The sequence below is a fragment of the Argentina silus genome (assembly GCF_951799395.1).
Source record: "Argentina silus genome assembly, chromosome: 11".
NCBI classification, from domain to species: domain Eukaryota; kingdom Metazoa; phylum Chordata; class Actinopteri; order Argentiniformes; family Argentinidae; genus Argentina; species Argentina silus.
The window spans coordinates 4,789,323-4,811,264 of record NC_139665.1 but is presented as its reverse complement, the minus strand read 5'-3'; the positions used below and the strand labels follow the sequence as shown (position 1 = coordinate 4,811,264).

Sequence of the window (21,942 nt, the reverse complement as noted above, 5' to 3'; positions counted from 1 at the left end):
TGACTGCGGAAAGAATCACTCACAACTTGTTGGTATGCATAGAATTCTAAACTGTGACTCCAGATTCGAAAACCAATTATTCAAATAATCACACTGTAACCTGCACCATGTCAAGAACAAGGGGAGGAGGGTCTTGGTTAATAATAGAATGTTCTGCGGTGTGCCATACACACAGGACTTCAGTGCACCATGACCATTTGATGTAGAGTCCATTACCTGAGTTTATTTTATTTTATTACAAACCACATACAGGTCAGACACAACAAATGAAAACCAAAAACACATTGCAGACATCACATAATGCACGATACAAACATCACGGTAAAGAAGCAACACAACATGACAAAGAGACAAACAAACAAAAACAAACATAGTTCAGTCAGGACACTTACGTCGGTTTAATCATGTTTGAATGGCTCGGCATAATTGAATGGCTCGGCTCTGTATGGCTCTGTATGGCTCTGTATGGCTCTGTATGGCTCTGTATGGCTCCCTGCCTGAAATTAAACATCATGAAATACAAAATAACACAAGCAGGGAGGCCATGCTATCAAACCCCCTGTAGGTAGGTACATACAGAGACCAAGCGGATGGAGGCTGGGGTGGTGGGTGGGACCACCCATAAGTTCCTCTCATAGCCAGTGGCGTCCACTGTTTCACCATGGGGGAGTGTACTCTTCTCTTCTAAGCCTTGTCCCTGAGACATGTGATGATGTTGCTTACGTGTGAGTCAGCTGTCCGTCAGCTGCACCGTTCGACTTAAAGTGTCCCACCTGAACTTAGGTAAACTTCACATTAGTCTGAAGTCTTTCCATGGTGTATAAAACAAAACAAGGATCGGAACTTTAAATGTATGTCTTGTGGTCATTGGTACTAGAAGCCCATCGAAAGACCCAATGTGTCTAAAAGATAAGGAAAATAAATCATGAATAAAGGGGTTTGCATAGGCTAACCTCGTTACCTCACATACCACATTCATACTTCCAGTATTGGTTTGTGTCATTCATCATTAAAAAAAAATACAATTTGGTCAATCAAAAGTGTTTTCCCAGTCATCCCCCTACTCAAATTCGCCCACTTTCTACCATATTCTTGCATTTTTCTATTTGTGGAGGCAATAATATTCTCGAAAGTGTTTGACAAATTGTATAACTGAGATGACTGAGATGACTGGGATGACTTGATTGCTGGTACTTCAGTTGTGAAATAGCAATTGAAGAAAGGCTTTCCAGTTGAACCATGACATGAAAAGAAAAATTGCCCCCTGGCATTGTGAATTCGACATGCTTTATTTGCAATACTCTCTTGCAGAAAACTATGAAGTGTACAGGCCTATAGGACACAGGATCAATGACAGTATTTCAGGCCCTGCTGGGTGAACGCCGTGTAGCAGACATGTAGGTTGTGGTTGCAAGAGCGATTGCGCATCCCTGGCGAAGTAATGGGGTATAACCTGTGTAATGTTTTAGGCTGTAACAAGGACGTTACAATGCGTGCGGATTTCCCCGCTTTTGGACACGATCGCATACCTTACGTTGAATCAGCACCATGGACAGCAACACGCGTATGGACAGCTACAGGCTTGTGGCCACTGCACAGCATGCCTGAAAACCTCAAATTAAATGGGGGAACCTTTCGTTTACTTAGTGCCCTTTCAAGAATAATATTTTATTTTTTAATTCTTATAATCAAACATAATGTGTAGGCCTAGATTTGAAATATAGCATAGGGCCTATAGGCTATTGCTTTAATGGACTGCCCAACCAAGCTCAGGATCAAACACGAATTAGGCCTAGCCTATTAGGGAATATGAAAAGAAAAGTCTGGATGTTGCTAGGTGGCACTGTTTATTTAACAAGGGTTTAATACCAGCATTACTCGCAGCTTGTCGGATTATATGATGCATTCGTTGATGTCTCTGATTGGCCTATTCGTTTTGGACAGTTGTATTCTCTCCTTTGAGATGATTTAATTTATGAGAATCATTACAAACAGTATGCATAGTAGGCATAAGCCTAGTCATATATAAAATAACAAAGCCAATAAACGGCACATACAATAGCATAACCATTGATTAAACGTATGACTAAGAGTATAGGCTGTATGGCTAGCTACGTTGTTGTTGCCAGGTTATAGCCCATGACAGGTAGGCTAATTCTGAGTCCTTGTTGAGGCTATATTATTCATATTTGCATATGTAGCCGCCTACCATTGGCAGACAAAGCCTACATACGTTTGACAACCCTATGCATGTTTGAAAGTCAATAAATCACCTTTGGCTGTTAGGCGGCAGATTCTCGCACACAGGAGCTTTGCACCATCCCTCCCCTGAGTTTTTTTTTTTTTTTCCTTCCCATCTCCCCTTTTTTCCACATCTCTTTCGCTGCTCCCTCTCGCGCGCGCTCTGAGCAGCAACAGCACTAAATAAGTGAGAGGCTTTTCAGAAGCACTCAGCAGCCGCAGCCGCAGCACCGGAGCAGGAGCACAGTTGCGCTGGCTGTCAAGACGCCGACGCTATCTGATCTTTCGCACTCGGACCACTGCAATCAAGACTGCTTTGAAGCTAATCTGTTTATCTCAACTGTAATTTCCCCATTTCCTCCTCTCTCAAACGCCCTACATAGGCTATAGCAGTGCGCTGACAGGAATGCTCAATTATCTACTGTCGCCTGGCTAGGAATATACTCTGGAGGTGAATTTGTATCCATAACAACTGTCAACGAGAGTGGCTGACTCTAACCGTCCTCTATAATCTTGAAGTAGCCTTCATTTATTTTTTTGAGCATCCTGCGGAAGAGTTAATTGTGATGGACTTGTGCCATAGTCCCGCTGGCTCTCTGGAAGGTGAGAAGAGGGATTGAGTTGGAGAGATATTTACACGGAGCGTCGTGGATCACGGAGGGGACCAGGAGGGACAACCATCGGCGCCAAACCCCAATATACGCAACATAACACATCTCGGTTTCTCTCCTCTATGGTGAAATCTCAAAACTGGACCCTTGGAATAATCTTACGAAAGCGCTGTCATCGAGAACAAATTATCTTAATTCGCTGTGATACAATCGAAAAAATAAGGCACGTCACTGCAGTTGAACCCCCTACCTACGGCTGCGACGGCTTTATCGCTTGGACCGTTGTGATACAATTCCCTCCTCGGGTGGACTGACCACCCCGGACGACCCCGAGTTTGCGATGCCTAAGCTGTGAGAGTGAGGTGGGATCTCGTTTGGTCGTCCTGCAAGGTAGCATGGCTCCGTCCCGGAGGGACTGCGGATGGGAGATGATTCTTCTGTCGGGATGCCTGCTCTTGTCCATGTTGGTATTTCAACCTGCGCTAGCGAAAGTCTGCAATGATTATACGAGACACGGTCTGGACAACACCTGGTACTCGAGGGACGGCGAGAACCTGCCCATTATGGTTCTCATGCCGATGAACGAGTCGGCACTTATGAGCAGCATCAGTCAGGGCATTGAGCCCGCTGTCCAACTGGCCATCCAGCACATTCGAGAGTCCAGGAAGTATTCCTTCTCACTCATCACCAAAATCTACGACACCGAGGTAAACTTGCATTCGCTCCTTTGCGCATTTCACAGTATATGTGGTTTTGTTTTGGGTTCTGGGGCTGTTTCAGCCGACATGCTTAGTGTGTGTGTGTGTGTGTGTGTGTGTGTGTGTGTGTGTGTGTGTGTGTGTGTGTGTGTGTGTGTATGTGTGTGTGTGTATGTGTGTGTGTGTGTGTGTGTGTGTGTGTGTGTGTGTGTGTGTGTGTGAGGGGGTGTACACTGCCCCGCAGGCAGCGCTCATACAGCGCGCGCCCATGTGGAAAGCGGGATTCTGTCATGGTTGGTACATCATCTGCGCAACGTAGAACACCTTGTTTTTATTTAGCCGACGCTGAAGTGACTGTATTGTCCTCTGTTGTATTATAACCCACAAAAACAATGTCGGAATTGTTATTTTGCAGAGCCACATGGACGCGTTGTTGTCATCAGTCAAAGAGGGATATTTTGCCGGTGGAATAATTAGTGGTTGTTCTAGGGCATCTAGCCCGTGTCCGAATTACAGTTCTCATTATCTCGCACCTCCTCAGTGTCATGGATGCACATTCATTAAAAAGAAGACCTAGTGAACCAACTCATAACCATCGAAACAAACTATGGACTATTATTATAAACATTTTTTTTAGGTTACGTTCATTTGTCCTATCTTTCTTCGATAGACCCATACCTTATTTCAGTCACGATTCACATTGTATTTGGTAACAGAGGAAACGCTGGTTTTCATCGAGCCTGAAGATGGCGGTAATTTGATGTGCCATTCCTTGTCGGCCCGCCCACTAAAAATAATCAAAGAATCGGTGTGTAGCCAAGTATTCCAGCTCTCTGTATTTTAAAACATCAAACTCAGTTTAAAAGCCGATGTACAGCAATTAACTTTCAATATAAGACCACCGGACCCATGCCTGGAGGTTGTTTAGTCTGACAACCAACCATGTGAATTCAGTATTCTGAATACATTACAGACTGCTAGACTTGACAGTTGTTTGTGTGTCAATGTGGTGCATATTAAGGAGGCGAGGAGTGATGTATTATATAAACATCACGTTTCCATGTCAAGGTGGAAGCAGGTTTGGCAACTTTGAGCCCATGTTTAAATGTGAGTTTAAAGCCACTGTCAGCAATATAAATATTTTTTTTTTTAGAAATTGTAGATAATGAAATATGCCCCCTGCCATAACCTTAACCTGTGGTGTGCTATAGGTTTTACCTTATCATAACCAAAGCAACGCATCACATCAGCTCTAACTAATGCTTTTCTGTTTGAATGTCATTCCTTGAGCACTATGGATATTGGATCATATAAATCAAGTGGTATTCGCATGTGGAAATCACTGAGTGGTGCTTTAACGAGTGGGTTATCACAATGGTCTCAGTTGAGATAATTGGGGAAAATTCACTATGATTTGTGTGTGATGTTGTGGAAATGACCCAGCTGTTCATGTGTAGAGGAAACCTCATTATCATGTTGTATGGGTTGTCTTCATCTTACAGCTGACAGTATTTGCTTATTTATTGGTCCATATTTCACCCTTTTCTATTTATTCTCAAGTCAGGTTGAAATGTGTTGAGGAATTCTGTCATAGTGTTGTCACTTAACGTTGCTTTTACATCTGTGTAGTGACATTTTAAGTAAAGTTAAAACATTGTTGCCTACTTTGATAATTAAAAACATTGTAGCCTACTTTGATAATTGCATTGCAATTCATTTCATTATACCGCACATAGCATGATGTGAAACCTTAAAGGCATAGTTCAACATTTTGCCAATTAATTTGTTCTACTTACCCAGAGTCAGATGAACAATTTGTATGTCTGTGTGCAGTTTAAAGGTAGTTACAGAGCTGTTGCTAAATGCCTTATGAAATGAATCAAAGTCTACAGGAACATCTAGCTAGCTCCTCTCAAAAGCGGGGAAATAGACCTTCTAAATATTTAAAAGCAAGGTGGTTGGCAGCGTAACTACCTTCAAACTGCATGCAGAGACATATAAATGATGTCGATGAGTTCATCTTACTCTGGGTAAGTAGAAACAATTAATTGCCAAAATGTTGAACTATCCCTTTAAGATGAGATGACAGGCAGGACTGAGATCAGTTCTTCAAGTCACCGACCAGCATATTTGAGATATTATTTGAGGTCTCTGAAACGTGCGTATGAAACAAGGGGAGCGTCTCTCTGATAAGTGGTGATGAAAAGCATGCACGCGTTGCATGTCCTGCAACTCTGACCATGCGATTAAATATGCTGCTAACATTTCTCTTCCTGTCCGTGAGTGTAAGATGAGCTGTAGTGTGAGGTCAGCGGGCCAGCTGGACATCCACTCTGTGAATGACGTCCAAAGTATTTACTGCTAATACTGCATATCCCCGGGAGAATAGGGCCCATCAGCAATGGAGTCATAGATTTTGTATTCAGAATGAACCTCCTCAAGAATAGTTGGTATTGGTAACACTTTATATCCCAATGTTTATACTCATGTAAACAGAGTGTGTAACGCATATTGTAATTACTAATTTCTACACTGTATACAGCAATAAGCCTAGCCCTATTCGGAGGATGGGCTCATTGTAATTTAATTAATGGAACGAGGAATGGAGGATACTACAATGAGCCCATCCTCCGATTTCTATCTTCACCAGCCTCCACTGCATACAGTAGTCCTCACCTGACCCTAATGACAACACCAAGTGCAGTGTAAGTGGAATAACAATGAGTAATCACAATTGAATCCACCTTACTAACAATAGACCTAACTAATTACATGAACACTCCAATGCAAAGGGTGACTGAATCTTGAACACTGATTTGTTTACCTGGTGGTATCAACATGTCTTCCCCAAATATATGTTCAGTTCAGGACTGTTGAAATGTTGTTGGCCTGTTACTGTCAGGGAACAATTACTGTCAGGGAACAATTACTGTCAGGGAACAATTGTGTTAACCTAAAATGAGGCCCATAGGACGCTTGTTGGAAGCCTTTTCTGCAAACCGTGCCTCTATTCAACAGAGGAGATGAGAGAGGCCACTCTAAAATGCAAATTACATTAATGGACTAAATAGTAATGATAGAAAAACCATAGGGCATCATTCTAAGACTGAATGGGAATCTTCTCCAATATTATTTCAACCGCACAGTACAACTACAGTACAACTACAGTACAACTACAGTATAACTACAGTATAACTACAGTACAACTACAGTATTCTGCAGTATGCCATGCTAATATATCTATCACAGACACCTGTCTGGAAAGTGGTCACTGTCACTGTCATGTTTTTTTTTTTTTTTTTTTTTTAAACCAACAAGACCCTGGCCTTTCATATGTTATGTATGTTCAGTATGTTATGCTGCTTGCCTCAGTCATGTTTTCAACATTTGTTATCCATTTAGTACTGAATGCCGAGGGGGGTGCTTTCAGCTGTTTACATTTTGTTTACTGCACATTACACACACACACACGCGCACACACACACACACACACACACACACACACACACACACACACACACACACGCACACACACACACACACGTCAGTGCGTGCACTCTCACGCACGAACAGGTACTGTAGGAAAACAAAGCGCACAGCAGCAGTACAGCAGTAGCTAGTGTTGTGTGTGCAGGGATTTAGCCTGGCAGATGTAAGTAATCAGTCCCGGAGCAGAGGCTCTTCATCCCTTTATCCTCTCTCAGTGGAGCCCATGCAGGCTGAGGCCGATCCCCCCGTGGTGGGGCTGGGGCTGGGGCTGTTGAGGCTGGGGCAGTGGTGGGGCTGGGGCTGTTGAGGCTGGGGCAGTGGTGGGGCTGGGGCTGTTGAGGCTGGGGCTGTTGAGGCTGGGGCTGTTGAGGCTGGGGCTGTTGAGGCTGGGGCTGTTGAGGCTGGGGCAGTGGTGGGGCTGGGGCTGTTGAGGCTGGGGCAGTGGTGGGGCTGGGGCTGTTGAGGCTGGGGCAGTGGTGGGGCTGGGGCTGTTGAGGCTGGGGCAGTGGTGGGGCTGGGGCTGTTGAGGCTGGGGCAGTGCTGGGCCTAGTGCTGTTGAGGCTGGGGCAGTGGTGGGCCTAGTGCTGTTGAGGCTGGGGCAGTGTAGGGCGGGGTGGGGCTGGGGCAGTGTAGGGCGGGGTGGTGCTGGGGCAGTGGTGGGCCTAGTGCTGTTGAGGCTGGGGCAGTGGTGGGCCTAGTGCTGTTGAGGCTGAGGCAGTGTAGAGCGGGGTGGGGCTAGGACAGTGGTGGGGCTGGGGCTAGGACAGGGTTTGGCTGGAATGGGGCTCTGCAGGCTGAGAGTGGGCTGGTGGATCTCCATGCAGGCTATGGTTGATCTAGTGTGGGGTCTCGTGTGCTGGGGCTGGGAGAGTGTGGGGTTAGGGCAGTATTAGGGGATCAGATCTGCATTGGATGGAGATAGAGGATGAATGCAGACTTTGACCTGTGAGACTCGGTGGTTCCTATCTCCCTTACACCCAGGAACACAGGTTCAGGTCCTGCTTTTACTCTCTATGTATCTCGCCAGTGGCATAGCTGGGACTGAATGTACATAACTACGAGTACATGTAGCGACTATTACTGTATTAGGTTTGACAGGAATGTAAAATGCTGAAGGCTTTGCTGTTGCTATTGCATTGGGTGCCATTGTGAATATATGTTAGTGAGGATACCTCTGAGGGAAATTGGATTAATAAGTGCGTCTCGTCTTAGACAGCGGACCCCGTACACTGAAGTGGTTTCTTCCTGCAGTAAAAATGACCACGGTCGATGTGGAATCTAGACCTATGTACTTGAAGTCCTGTGAATGGCCTGGAGGGTCCTACTCAGTATTAGGGGCTCAAGATAGATTCAGGAGATGAAGCAGGAGGAGTGAGATGTCACAGACGCAGGGAAGATGCACGGAATCTAAATCCCTTCATTAGCTCCCCGGAGGAACAAGGGAGGACGTGATTTCAACATCTCGCCCTGGCCTCTTACAGTGATTCAAGTCCTTGTGTTGCCATTGACGCGGAAGGACGGAGCTGCTTTTTGCGAAAGGGGGGATTATTTAATCCTGAAAGGCTCACAACAAACACGCTGTTATGTGTTGCTCTTGAGAAAGCTCTATAACAGTAATCCTATATGTTCGGCATTGTATGGGCTCACAGTGAGGGGAAGGTGAGGGGTTGGGGGGTGGGGGGGTGGCATTTAAGGCACAACTGCTCTTGTCAGTAAACTGTACTGTAAATACACTGCGATTATGTTTCTTGTATTTCAAAAATACTTCCTGAGACTGAAGGTATGTCCTATACGTTTTAAGTGACATATACGATTTTATAGCTGAAAAAGACAGGAAATTCAATAGAGCCCCAGAAATCTTTATCCTAAGCACTGACAATGTTTTCCAGCACACTCAGCTTTGACTCCTGCTACAGTACAGTGCAGTTCGGTGGTCTACTAAACCACATACACTCACCACCGGGCAGGTTGTTTATTATTTAAACCTTCTCTCAAAAGATCAAATACTTACTTTGAGAGCAGATTTCTTGCATGAATTTCATACTGTATATATTGGGTGAAAACATATATTGTTTTTTGCGTGATCATATTCTGTTGTAGCCAGCACCAGGCCTGCTGTAATTCTAGCTGCTATAGCAGAATAATATTGCTGGTTGCTGTGTATGTTGGTGCGAAGCAAATTGTGTGTGTGTGTGTGTGTGTGTGTGTGTGTGTGTGTGTGTGTGTGAGATATTACTGCGAAGAAGGCTTGATGATGATCATTTCTAGCTAACATTACGTCTGCTCTGAAACTGTAGCCAGCACACTTAAGACCACCGATATGGTCCCTGTTATGAAGGGAAGCCATGGAGATAACATGTAGAATTGCCAACAGCAGTCACTGTAATTTTTGCTTGCATTAACTATCTTGTGAGCTCATTGGTTGGCTATTGTTGTAACCAATGGTTGTGACCTGGGAGGGGACAAGATAAAACTGACCTCCAAGTTGCACAGGCTAGCTACAGTATGGTGGCATTTGTTGTCATAGAAACATACTGTAATTAGCTTACTGTAGATTTTACCGTTCACTCTGCCCCATGTATTTGCATAGACATTTTTCCCATTGACTTAACATGGGAAGGCAAAGTTGCAAGATGGATTTGAATGAAAACTGACGCATATTCAAACTTCTAGACATTTCGATGCACTGCTTTATGTTACCACCACATGTTCTAGTGGCCTCTCATTACAAACAAACATGTAATTTCTGCCAAACCATTGCTATAAAAAAATGCAACATTTTCACACAATTTGTTTTAATTAAATGGCTGAACAGATCTTTATGGTTATGGCCTACATTTAGCCTGTCACAACTTCAGTAGACGTGCCAAAATGTTTCGAGAAATATTCAGTAACGGCGCAGAAATGATGAAAGGCAGAACAACCTTTTTCAAGGCAAAGTGCAATCTTATACAGCGGCCGTGTGTCTCAATAATGACACACAGAGCTATCGTACAGGCCGGCCCTGTGCTTCTCAGAGAAACAAATGCAACATGTCACATTTGTGCACACATATGCGACGGCTTGCCATATACTACACTTCATAGAGAGAGGAAGACCCCCTCCCCCCTCAGGCATTGTGTCATTTTGTCACAGCAAGTTATGTTTTCCAGCGTATGTATTACCATAGGTCACCATATTTCAAGAATAGGCTCAATGGGATTCAAGTGTAGCAGGATTTGTACGGTAGGTGCTCCTTTTGCCCCTCTGAGGCATGGAGTCTATGGAGTTACGTGGATGATCTTGAGATACGTTTTCCATCGCTGCGTTGTCATTGTGACACTTTAATCCTTAGAATCTGAAATATTTGTAGTCAGAAGTATTTGTAGTCAGAAAGAAAATAAGGCAGAAGAGAGAATTTGTGTTGGTTCGATTTTATAAATTTAAAAAAAAAAAAACGTTTTTTTGAGTTCACTCTCTCTTCATCTGCAATAAACCCGATCAAGACACACCGACACTCTCATTCATTCTCTAGTGAAACGATTACAGTAAACCGTGTACATGTGACCGACGATTTAGACATCTGTAGTCCATTACCAGCTGTAGCTGTGACCTCTGAGGGGTCAACCAGCCGGCCTATCTCTGTTATCACCCGAGAGGGGACACTGGAACAGATACAGGAGAGAAACAGCTGTGACGGCATGTGGTCTCCAGGCACACTACAGTAGCTACTGCTGATCCTGGCTGGATTCACTGACCCGACACAGATACCGGAGATCAATGCACCATACTGTATCTCCAAGCATTTCAACTATGAGAGGCAATTAAAAAATTATGAGCAACTCACTTCATAGGGGAGACAGCGACATTGTCTCAAGGTGGCGGTCTTTGAGATCCTAATAAATGATTGATTCGTCCAGGGAAAGAAAATTGCAGGTTCTTTTATGCTCCCTCCTAAAGAAAACCCCTATTTCCCAGCAGCCTTTGTTTTTAATTGCATAGAAAGAAGAGGCCCCTCAGAGAACTACTACTATTACTACGACTGCATTGAAAATAAATCTGTGTTTGGAAAAAGTCTGTGTCTGGGAAACACAAAATGTCCCACTTGATAGCCCTTTTAACAGGTTGCACATGGAATATCACGCCAAGCATCAGTCACTAATTTGCTGTTGTGTCTCCCTGGTGGTTTTCCACAGGGCTGATTAGTTAAACGTTTGTCAGTGTTAGTGAAAGTTCAGCTCTAATTGGTGACCTTCTTACTGAGTCACACCAGTGGCCTAGAGTGGTGACTGGCAACTGGTGCTGTCCCTGACATAGTATGTTCCCCCCCCCCCCCCCCATTGTCCCTGACATAGTATGTTCCACCTCCCCCCTGTTGTCGCTACCTAATGTATAGCCATACCAGTATATACCTTGACTGGTATGTCCCTTTCGGAGTCCATCATGCACCATTGGTCAATACCTAATAAACACACACACACACACACACACACACACACACACACACACACACACACACACACACACACACACACACACACACACACACACACACACACACACACACACACACACACAGACAGTGGAGCCACCCTCTGGCATGGTCTGGAGTCAGAGCTGTGTGTGGTGGACAGACAATTATGGCTGGGTTGTTGTTCAGCCCATAAACACAACCAGCCTCCCTCGGCTGGGAACAAAATAACCTGAAATTGCTTTGTACACAAAACACCACAGCATCAATCTCCCTCGCTCGTGTGTAACAACCGATTGAGATGGAAAACTATTTTTTCGATCGTTAATTTGAATCCTACCACAAGCAGGTGATGAAAATGAGAAATAGGAAGTGTGTGTGATTTCAGATAGTAACTGGTTGAGACGTATACTGTAGCAACATGTAATCTCAGAACCTGTAATCCAAAAACTGGATCCGGCTATGAGGCTGAAAGTATTTCAGCAACTACACTTTACTGTACCCTACAGTTTCCCCATGGAAATAAAATGAAGACTATAATCATAAGCCAACAGCTGGGCGGTATTCACAACAGTCTGAGGAGACAGAGTATCATATATGGTCCTCAGTCTCAAATACAGCGAACTATTCTATTCTGTCCTGTTCTATTCATTGTGTTTCTATTCTATTCTGTCCTGTTCTGTTCATTGTGTTTCTATTCTATTCTGTCCTGTTCTGTTCATTGTGTTTCTATTCTATTCTTTTCTATGTTATTATATTCTATTCTATTCTATTCTATATGATTCTGCCTGTAATTCCTCCCGACTATCACAGCTATGATACTCCTTGTAGGCTCCTCTTGACCTCTCTCCCCCTCCCGACCTCTCAGGGGGCTTCCTGGGCCCTAAAGGGAGAACAATCATCCTCATGGTTGCTCTCCTTCTCCGCCACATTACAACACAGCTGCCCAGGGCTGCGCCTACCAGGCAATGTACTGTAATAGCGAGACCGCTTCATCAAATGTAGCATTGTGCTGCTAAGCCCCACAGGTTGTTCGTGTGACTACAGTAAATTACCCTCCCGATTACTCCACAGGGGTACATTGTATCTGTTTTGAGTAGATTGCATTTTCCACATTTTTTTCTCTTATGTGTGAGGGAAGTAATTTCGAGAATTAGATTGGTAGTGCAAGACTGTGGTTTGGGCTTTATCACATCCCTGCCCGGTGCCCTGGGCTCTGATGTGTGGTGCGCAGACCAAGTAAAAGGCCTAATCGTGTGGAGGGAAAAAATGCTGAATCCAACTTAAAAACATTTGAAGAAAAGACTGTTTGTTGCTCAGGAGGCATTCGGAATGTGCAATTTGTGCTTGACTTGACTTGAAGTTGTGAAAGCGATGGAGATAATCGCCAAGAGGGAAGGTGATTGGGACTTCACAGATGTTGTGTGTGCCTATCTCACCAGCAGGGTCTGCGTGATATGCAGAGATGGGACTTCACAGATGTTGTGTGTGCCTATCTCACCAGCAGGGTCTGCGTGATATGCAGAGATGGGACTGAACCCCCATGCCGATATCATTCACAATCAGGACACCACACTCTCACAGAGTCCCCCGCTGAAACGACACACCCCCCATCCCGCCTTCCTCCAGTCCTTCTTGTAATCACATGATTCAACTGGTCAGAGATAGTTAGTCTTGTCAGATCAACTGGTCAGAGATAGTTAGTCTTGTCAGATCAACTGGTCAGAGATAGTTAGTCTTGTCAGATCAACTGGTCAGAGATAGTTAGTCTTGTCAGATCTATTACTTCCTTAGGGAAGGGAGGAAGGAAGGATGCATCATCTCAATGTCGACATAGGCAAAAGTTTATTGTACTGATTCTGGCCTATCGATTATGTATTGATCGATATATATATTCCTCTCCACTTCAAGATGAACTACACAAACGTGTGAGTTATGAAGTGTTTTGGGAAACACTTGCCTAGCTAAGTCCTCTGTGAAGTAGTTTGTTAAACTTAAAGATCCGTCATTATGGGGAACTCCCCCCCCCCCCCCCCGCGCCCCCCGCCCCCCAAACTACTCAACTACTGTCTCCCAGCAGCTCTGGGGAACTCATCTTTAAAGCAGATTTGCTCTGAAAAACTAGGACACCAAATGCTAATATGTACCGCAAGATGATTTCAATGCTATTGTTTATGCCAAGGGGGTTCTGGTGAAAGAAAAGTGTCACAATTATGATACGGTATGTGACTCAGGAAATAGCCATAATAAATTGATTTAATTCGATGCTTGATTTTTGATTTCTGATATGATTTCTTTATTGATCTTAATTTAAAATGTCCACACCTGAACAGATCTGTTGTGTTTGTCTACTGATGTGGTGATAGGACCAGCTATTGTTTCTTAGATTACCCTGCCAATGAGATGCACAGTCACAGCTAAAGGTGCCGGACTGAGCAGCTGGCTGTCATTAACATTAAACAAACATTTGCTCTCTGATGAAAGAGAGAGAGGAAGAGAGAGAGGGAGAGAGAGAGAGAGAGAGAGAGGACGAGAGAGAGAGAGAGAGAAAGAGGAAGAGGAAGAGAGAGATTGAGAGAGAGAGAGAGAAAGAGAGAGAGGAAGAGAGAGAGAGAGAGAAAGAGAGAGGAAGAGAGAGAGATAGAGAGAAGAGAGACAGAGAGAGGAAGAGAGAGAGATTGAGAGAGAGATAGAGAGAGAGAGAGAGAGGAAGAGAGAGAGATTGAGAGAGAGAGAGAGAGAGAGGGAGAGAGAGAGAGAGGAAGAGAGAGAGAGAGAGAGGACGAGAGAGAGAGAAAGAGAGAGAGATTGAGAGAGAGAGAGAGAGGGGAAGAGAGAGAGAGAGAGGAAGAGAGAGAGAGAAAGAGAGAGAGAGGGGAAGAGAGAGAGAGAGAGAGAGAGAGGAAGAGAGAGAGATTGAGAGAGAGAGAGAGAGAGAGAGAGAGAGGAAGAGAGAGAGATTGAGAGAGAGAGAGAGAGAGAGAGAGAGAGAGAGACCCTTGGTATGACAGTTTTTCAGGCATGTTTTTCATAGGTTCTGTATGTAGACCAACTATTTATGTCTCTTAACATGTTGAGCCTGAGATGGCTGCTTGTGCTGTGCTGGTATTTTACAGCTCTAACTGATGCACTTCTAAAGCTCCCATTGATCGTCTGCCCAGCTATTTTCACAGTCAATTAATGCATTGAATGTTTACTCCGGCTAAAGTTGCTCTCAACCCACAAACTAGACACATTTGTTAATCTTATTTGCGGGCAATAGTGAATAAGACAAAACAATTAAAATTCCATCTGTGTCTCGACTATGGAGTTCAGCCACTGGCCTCGGCCAATATTCAACTAATCTGTCCTCCAAACGGATCACTCGGCTACGACCCATTGAATACTCTTTTGAAATGCATCTTTTCTTCCTTACTCCCTTGAATAAATCACTGATATGGCATGATTTGATTGGTGAGAGGGATGCAGTGGAAAGCTCGCTTTGATCAATCCAATCAGGTTGAATCAGTGATTACCTCAAGAAGCGGGGGAAGGACAGATGCACACTTCCAGCATTCAAACAGGGCCCTTGTGTCTGTGTGTCTGTGTGCTTATGGTGACCTTCCCAGGGGCCTTGCCTTGCTGCTGTATGTTGGGGACATCTTCTGGAAAGTTTTGCCTTGGGGGAGGGGGGTGGGGTTGGGCTTAAGGGAGTTTCCACCATATATTTCACATCACTCCATTCTTTAGAGTCCATTGTGGGAACTCATTACTTCCAAAAAAAAAGGGAGGAGAATCAGGATGCAGCACAACCTGATGAATGATATTCTAATGATGATTGGTTTATCATTTCCAAGGTGATTGGATGGTTCTCTTGTCAATCATTCTACTGAACTCATGTTGATTTGATGTGACACACCCCTCTCAGAGAGCAGGGAGGGAGCAGAGGGGTGTGTCACACCATATTATTCAATCAAACTCCCCTTGCACTTCATGTATGCCCTCCTCCCCAATCAGCCTCCCCCTCCCTCCCTCCCTCCCTCCCTCCCTCCCTCCCTCGCTCCCTCCCTCACCTCGCTTTCTCTCCTGAGTGGACTGAAATGAAAGGATTACGAGGGATGGGTGGGGTGTTGTCATTAGAGATTGGACAGATGCCATGGGAACGCTGTCTTTCTCAAGGGGCCACCGCTGGGTAATAGGAGGTGAGGCTGCCCTTGTCAGTCCTGGAATGACATTACAGCCTGTGGAATTCCTGGACAGAGAAGATGGAGGCCGCCCCTCTCCTTGTGCAGGAGTGTGTATATGTGTGCATGCTGCGTGTGTACGTGCTTTCTTGTGTGTGTATGTGTGTGTGTGTGTGTGTGTGTGTGTCTGTGTGTGTGTGCATGCATCTGTGCATCCGTGTGTGTATGCGTGCGTGTGTGTGTGTAGTCCCTGGGGTATATAATACGTCTCCCCAGAGATGAGGGTAACAGGGTTGTCCTGGTCACAGCTGGGATGTGCAGATTCTAAGGCAGGTGCTACAGGGAGGCGATTCTATCTCTGTCTGTCTCTCTCTCTCTCTCTCTCTCACACACACACACACACACACACACACACACACACACACACATACACACGCACAAGTTATCATTTAGTGATTCAATCTGTGGGATTCTAGACATGAAATCAAATAGATCTGCTGCCCAAAGCGATATTCCACACTTTCATGCTTGCCATACCCAATAAGAGAATAATCTCTCAGAACATGAATAGTTTTTGTTCTTCAATTTGGTGCCATTCAAATTTTATGGCCATCAAACAGTACAAATTGTTTCCAGCTTGAGTGAGATAAAGTTATTGATACTGCAGTGTTTCTCTTTAAGTCAAACCATTGTGATATTTCATTTCACCAGCTGGCATCCAACCCTTGTGGAACTGTGTCACTCCCCCTCCACTCTGGTTGTCCCTGATATACATCAGACCGTTGTCCATTTGTTGCCCTGCTGAGCGCTACCACTTCCTGGCCCTGCGATTATTTCTCCCCTTTAGAGGAAAACAAGTCAGCGGGGCCATTGTGTGAGAGAGATAACGCAGATAACACAGGCTCACACTGTACTGTTCCCCCTACAGCTGGACTACGCGCCCGGACAGCAGTACTGTGCACTTCTCAAAGCGTGCAATCCCGCCACATGCAATCACAAAGGTGCGCTGATAATTCTCAGGCAACTCCGTGCTCCCTAACCTCAGCGTGCGGAGAGAGAGAGAGAGAGAAAAAAAAAGGGAAGAGATTCCACGTCCTGTTTTTTTTCCTTTCGTCACCATGACGATGTGTGTCATAGGCAAAAGCGTGTTGTTATCGCTGTTCTATTGCGTGTACCTCGACGCGCACGCAAATGTCACTGCCGACAGCTTAACACCGCCACGTGCTTTAATGACGTAATTCCTCTTCGGTTAGTCCGCCCTTAAACCGACAATATCATAGGCTATTGAGCAGGCACTCTAGCTGCCTTAGCTGTGGTGGTAGGACCCCCCCTAACTGATGGATGGTGCTGGGCCTGAGAGGCGATGAAGGCTGGAGTCTGGCTAATGAACTGTTACTGTAAGGCTGGGCCTTTTATTGCCTCCTGTCTGGCTGCTTTACAGCCGACACACTCAAGGCTTGTCGTTCCTTCTACTGCAGGCCCCTCCTCCTCCTCTATTGGACCCGTCACCCCCCCCCTCGGAGGGGGTGACTCCTCCCTGGGGACTAGTTAGGTTACAAAGCATGTGGCTATATTGATAGATTGATACGGGGGAAAGGTGCTGGATGACAGAGAGGGCGAGAGGGAGAGAGGGATAGAGGGATAGAGGGAGAGAGGGATAGAGGGAGAGAGGGATAAAGGGAGAGAGGGAGAGAGGGAGAGAGGGAGAGAGGGAGAGAGGGATAAAGGGAGAGAGGGAGAGAGGGAGAGAGGGCGAGAGGGAGAGAGGGATAGAGGGATAGAGGGAGAGAGGGAGAGAGGGAGAGAGGGATAGAGGGAGAGAGGGATAAAGGGAGAGAGGGAGAGAGGGAGAGAGGGAGAGAGGGAGAGAGGGCGAGAGGGATAGAGGGAGAGAGGGAGAGAGGGAGAGAGGGAGAGAGGGAGAGAGGGATAAAGGGAGAGAGGGAGAGAGGGAGAGAGGGAGAGAGGGCATGTCGTCTAGTGTTTTCTAGAGGCTTATGTACACTTACCCCACCCTTCTATAGCAGCACTGGTAATACCTGACCCAGAGGCATCTCGCTATAATTTGGCTGGGGCCGAAACGGCTTCAACAATACAATACTTGTCTATCTAATATAATATTTGTCTACTCACACTGTACACAACTGTACATCGACATCACAAAATCACGGTCATATAAACAACGCGTCTCTGTGTTTGGTGATGCTTTGTGTCCTATGCCCTTGAGAAACCTTCATTTTATCAGCCTTATCAGATGAACAACGAGACGAGATAAAGAGAAGGCGTGCTGCTCATCATCCAGACCCCCTGCTGTTCCTACTGTAGCTGGACTGATCTACTGTAGCTGGTTCAAACACAGGCGTGCGGCAGCATGTGGAGACTAATCCCCAGATAAGACCTCTACTGTTAGCTCACATGCTCTGTGGCTTGCAGGGCACATTGATTTTGGTGGGTGGCTTCCTCTAAAATCGTCTCTCGAATCGATTGGTGGTCTGAGGTCTTGAGTCACGTCGTGAAAAGCAGTGACAACGGCGGTCATGGTGAATACAGCAGAGTTAGTGTGTTATGATCTCATATCTGCATATCTGCTTTAGCCTGGTTTCAGATCTGTATGTGCTTTAGCCTGGTCCCAGATCTGTATGTGCTTTAGCCTGGTCCCAGATCTGTATGTGCTTTAGCCTGGTCCCAGATCTGTATGTGCTTTAGCCTGGTCCCAGATCTGTATCTGCTTTAGCCTGGTCCCAGATCTGTATGTATGTATGTATGTATGTATGTATGTATGTATGTATCTATCTATCTATCTGTCTATCTGTCTATCTATCTATCTATCTATCTATCTATCTATCTATCTATCTATCTATCTATCTATCGTTTATAATTTACATTCCTAATCCTGCTCTCAGACAGTGTCAGTCTGGCAATGGGTATCATCGTGATTAGATGCTGTTCCTTCTGTGCAGATTTCAAGCCTTCTTCCAAATGCGCAATGTTCCTTGCCAGAAAGCAGCTCTGCTATCCAGATACCCCAACTGCATGTATTGATTTTATGACTAAAGGCTGGGCGATGGCAGCATGCCTGCTGTTTGCTTTTCTTCTTTTTTTGGTAAATGTCCAAGGACAAAGAATACCACCCGTTCACTGACTCTCTTAGAAAAATAATGAAATTCAAGATATGGGGTCTGTATACGGTAACTATATTTGACTATTGGCTTACTCTCTGACCACTCTCTCGTTCAGAATTACCGTTACATTATTAATAATGGGCTGTAGATCAACATCTAATAGAAATATCACATTTTCATAAGTATTCAGACCCTTAGCTATGACACTCGAAATTGAGCTCAGGTGCATCCTGTTTCCATTGATCATCCTTGAGATGTTTCTACGACTTCATTGGTGTCCACCTGTAGTAAATTCAATTGATTGGACATGATTTGGAACGGCACACACCTGTCTATATAAGGTCCCACAGTTGACAGTGCATGGTGCAAGGTCCCCAAGAACACAGTAGCCTCCATCATTCATAAATGGAAGAAGTTTGTAACCACCAAGACTCTTCCTAGAACTGGCTGCCCGGCCAAACTGAGCAATAGGGGGAGAAGGGCCATCATCAGGGAGGTGACCAAGAACCCATTGGTCACTCTGACAAAGCTCCAGAGTTCCTCTGTGGACATGGGAGAACCTTCCAGAAGGATTTCTGCAGCACTCCACCAATCAGGCCTTTATGGTGGAGTGGCCAGATGGAAGTCATTCCTCAGTAAAAAGCACATGACAGCCCGCTTGGAGTTTGCACCTAAAGGACTCTCAGACCATGAGAAACATGGTCAAATTCAAATTCAAACAAATTCTCTGGTCTGATGAAACCAAGATTGAACTCTTTGGCCTGAATGCCAAGTGTCACGTCTGGAGGAAACCAGGCACCGCTCATTACCTGGCCAATACCATCCCTACAGTGAAGCATGGTGGTGGCAGCATCATGCTGTTGGGATGTTTTTCAGCGGCAGGGACTGGGAGACTAGTCAGGATCGAGGGAAAGATGAACGGAGCAAAATACAGAGAGATCATTGATGAAAACCTGCTCCAGAGCGGTCAGGACCTCAGACTGGGGCGAAGGTTCACCTTCCAACAGGACAATGACCCTAAGCACACAGCCAAGACAACGCAGGAGTGGCTTTGGTCTCTGAATGTCCTTGATTGGCCCAGCCAGAACCCGGACTTGAACCCGATCTAACTTCTCTGGAGAGACCTTAAAATAGCTGTGCACCGACGCTCCCCATCCAACTTGACAGAGCTTGAGAGGATCTGCAGAGAAGATTGGGAGAAACTCCCCAAATACAGGTGTGCCAAGCTTGTAGCATCATACCCAGAAGAATTGAGGCTGTAATCGCTGCCAATGTTGCTTCAACAAAGTACTGAGTAAAGGGTCTGAATACGTAATGTGTAATTGTGATATTTCAGTTTTTTATTTTTTAATAAATTAGCAAACATTTCTAAAAACCTGTTTTGGCTTTGTCATTATGGGGTATTGTGTGTAGATTGATGAGGGAAAAATATTTAAAAATATTTAATGCATTTTAGAATAAGGCTGTAACAACAAAATGTGGAAAAAGTGAAGGGGTCTGAATACTTTCCGATTGGACTGCATATCATGTTTTTTTAGGATCATATCCCATTTTCAGTTGACTTTTCACACCTCGTCCTGTCGCCTTGCCAACTGCTCTTCTATTATGGGATGTTTCATCGCCACCATGGGATGCTTGAAGAATGTCCTCAAAGGGCTTTTATGACCACCGCCAAAAATACTAGCTGTAACACTGCCAATATCTTTTATTAAAATGTTTCATTAGGTTTGAAATCCAGAGGTAAAGGACAGCCTGGGGACTACATACCACAATCTTTCTTCTCCCATTATTTAGAATACGTGACACCAGATAGATACAGTAATTAAGTAGCCCCAGTTACAATCTAAGCACACACTGACAGAGAGTGAGGCGCGGTTTGTCTTCAGGCTGTTTGAAACAGGAGAATCTGTCGTCAAGGGTTTCCCCATGTCGAAGCCAGAGTGACCCTGTATCATGTCTGTCCTCCTGCTGGCTATGGTTATTGGGCTCTCATTGGTTTTTATTGCCTCAATTGAACGTGATGGATAACTTAAATGAAAAGGGTATCAGTTGTGGTGGTGGTCACGATGGCGCTGGGCGGATGCCTGTTGCTTTAATTCAATCGCATGGCGTCAGCCAGTGAATAGCATTTTATTATCCTGAGCGTATCACATCATGTTAATGGGGCCATCTGGATTCTGGAAAGATGGACAAGATTGCTCTTCAGTCTTCATTTTCAGGACTCCTTCACATTCCCACCACTGCGCTTCCTACTATTACAGTGGTGTGTTGATATGCATTGATGTGTGTGTCACAGTCATAACGCATTATATGACCTGTCGTAAGCACATACAATATGGCCCTCTTCATGATAAAACAGCAGGGCTGTAGCTGTAGCTTTGTATTGTAGCCTACCCCGTTAGCTTAAGTAAAGCGTGTGCTCACGTTGTTGGAGAAATAGTCGTAGTAGTACGAGATTGGAAATGCTATTTCCACCTCTGTTCATTTCAGTGATACTGTAGAAAAAAAAAAAAAATTCCAGTCCATACTGAGGTAGTCACAGCTACGCTAATTGCAAACCGTATTAGCATTTGAGTGCTTCCTCAATGATTAGCATAGTCATTAAGATCATAAAAGGTTTCTGCTGAAAAACAACCAACACCAGCCTCTGCAAATCAGACTGTAATCCTTGATTTGCATCAATATCAGATATTTCTGTAAATGGCATTGCATTGCATGCCATCTATTGGGCCACAGCAGCTAAGTGACTGGAAGGTGGTTTGACTCACTGAAAGCGCACATGAACTCCAATATACTGTATGCAAATCATGTGGAAAGAGGACACCAATTAGAGTTGATGATATGCATTGCACTGCTCATTTATTCATGAGCTTGATAAAGATGCTGATTGTTTGTGGTGACATTGCATGCTGCTGGTTAGGCTGAGGTAAACACAAACACACATACACACACACACAAACACACGTGCGTGACACGCGTGCCTGCGTGTGTGTGTGTGTGTGTGTGTGTGTATGTGTGTTTGTGTTTACCTCGGGCCTAACCAGCAGCATACAATGTCACCACAAACAATCAGCATCTTTATCAAGCGCACACACGCACGCACGCACGCACGCATGCACGCACGCACGCACGCACGCACGCACGCACACACGCACACAAACGCACACA

The 21,942-nt window shown here is 45.0% G+C and overlaps 1 protein-coding gene across 1 annotated transcript in view; it reads left to right on the top strand.

Annotated features, from left to right (window-relative positions):
- Positions 1-3,247: 3,247 nt before the first annotated feature.
- The window catches only part of gabbr2 (gamma-aminobutyric acid (GABA) B receptor, 2), a gene marked incomplete at both ends in the record, with an annotated part of 156,869 nt that continues 138,174 nt past the window's right edge, over positions 3,248-21,942 (top strand). Inside the window, one exon of the mRNA XM_083680698.1 lies at positions 3,248-3,559. Coding sequence (XP_083536824.1) covers positions 3,248-3,559 — 312 coding nt within the window. The remainder of the gene's footprint in view (positions 3,560-21,942) is intronic.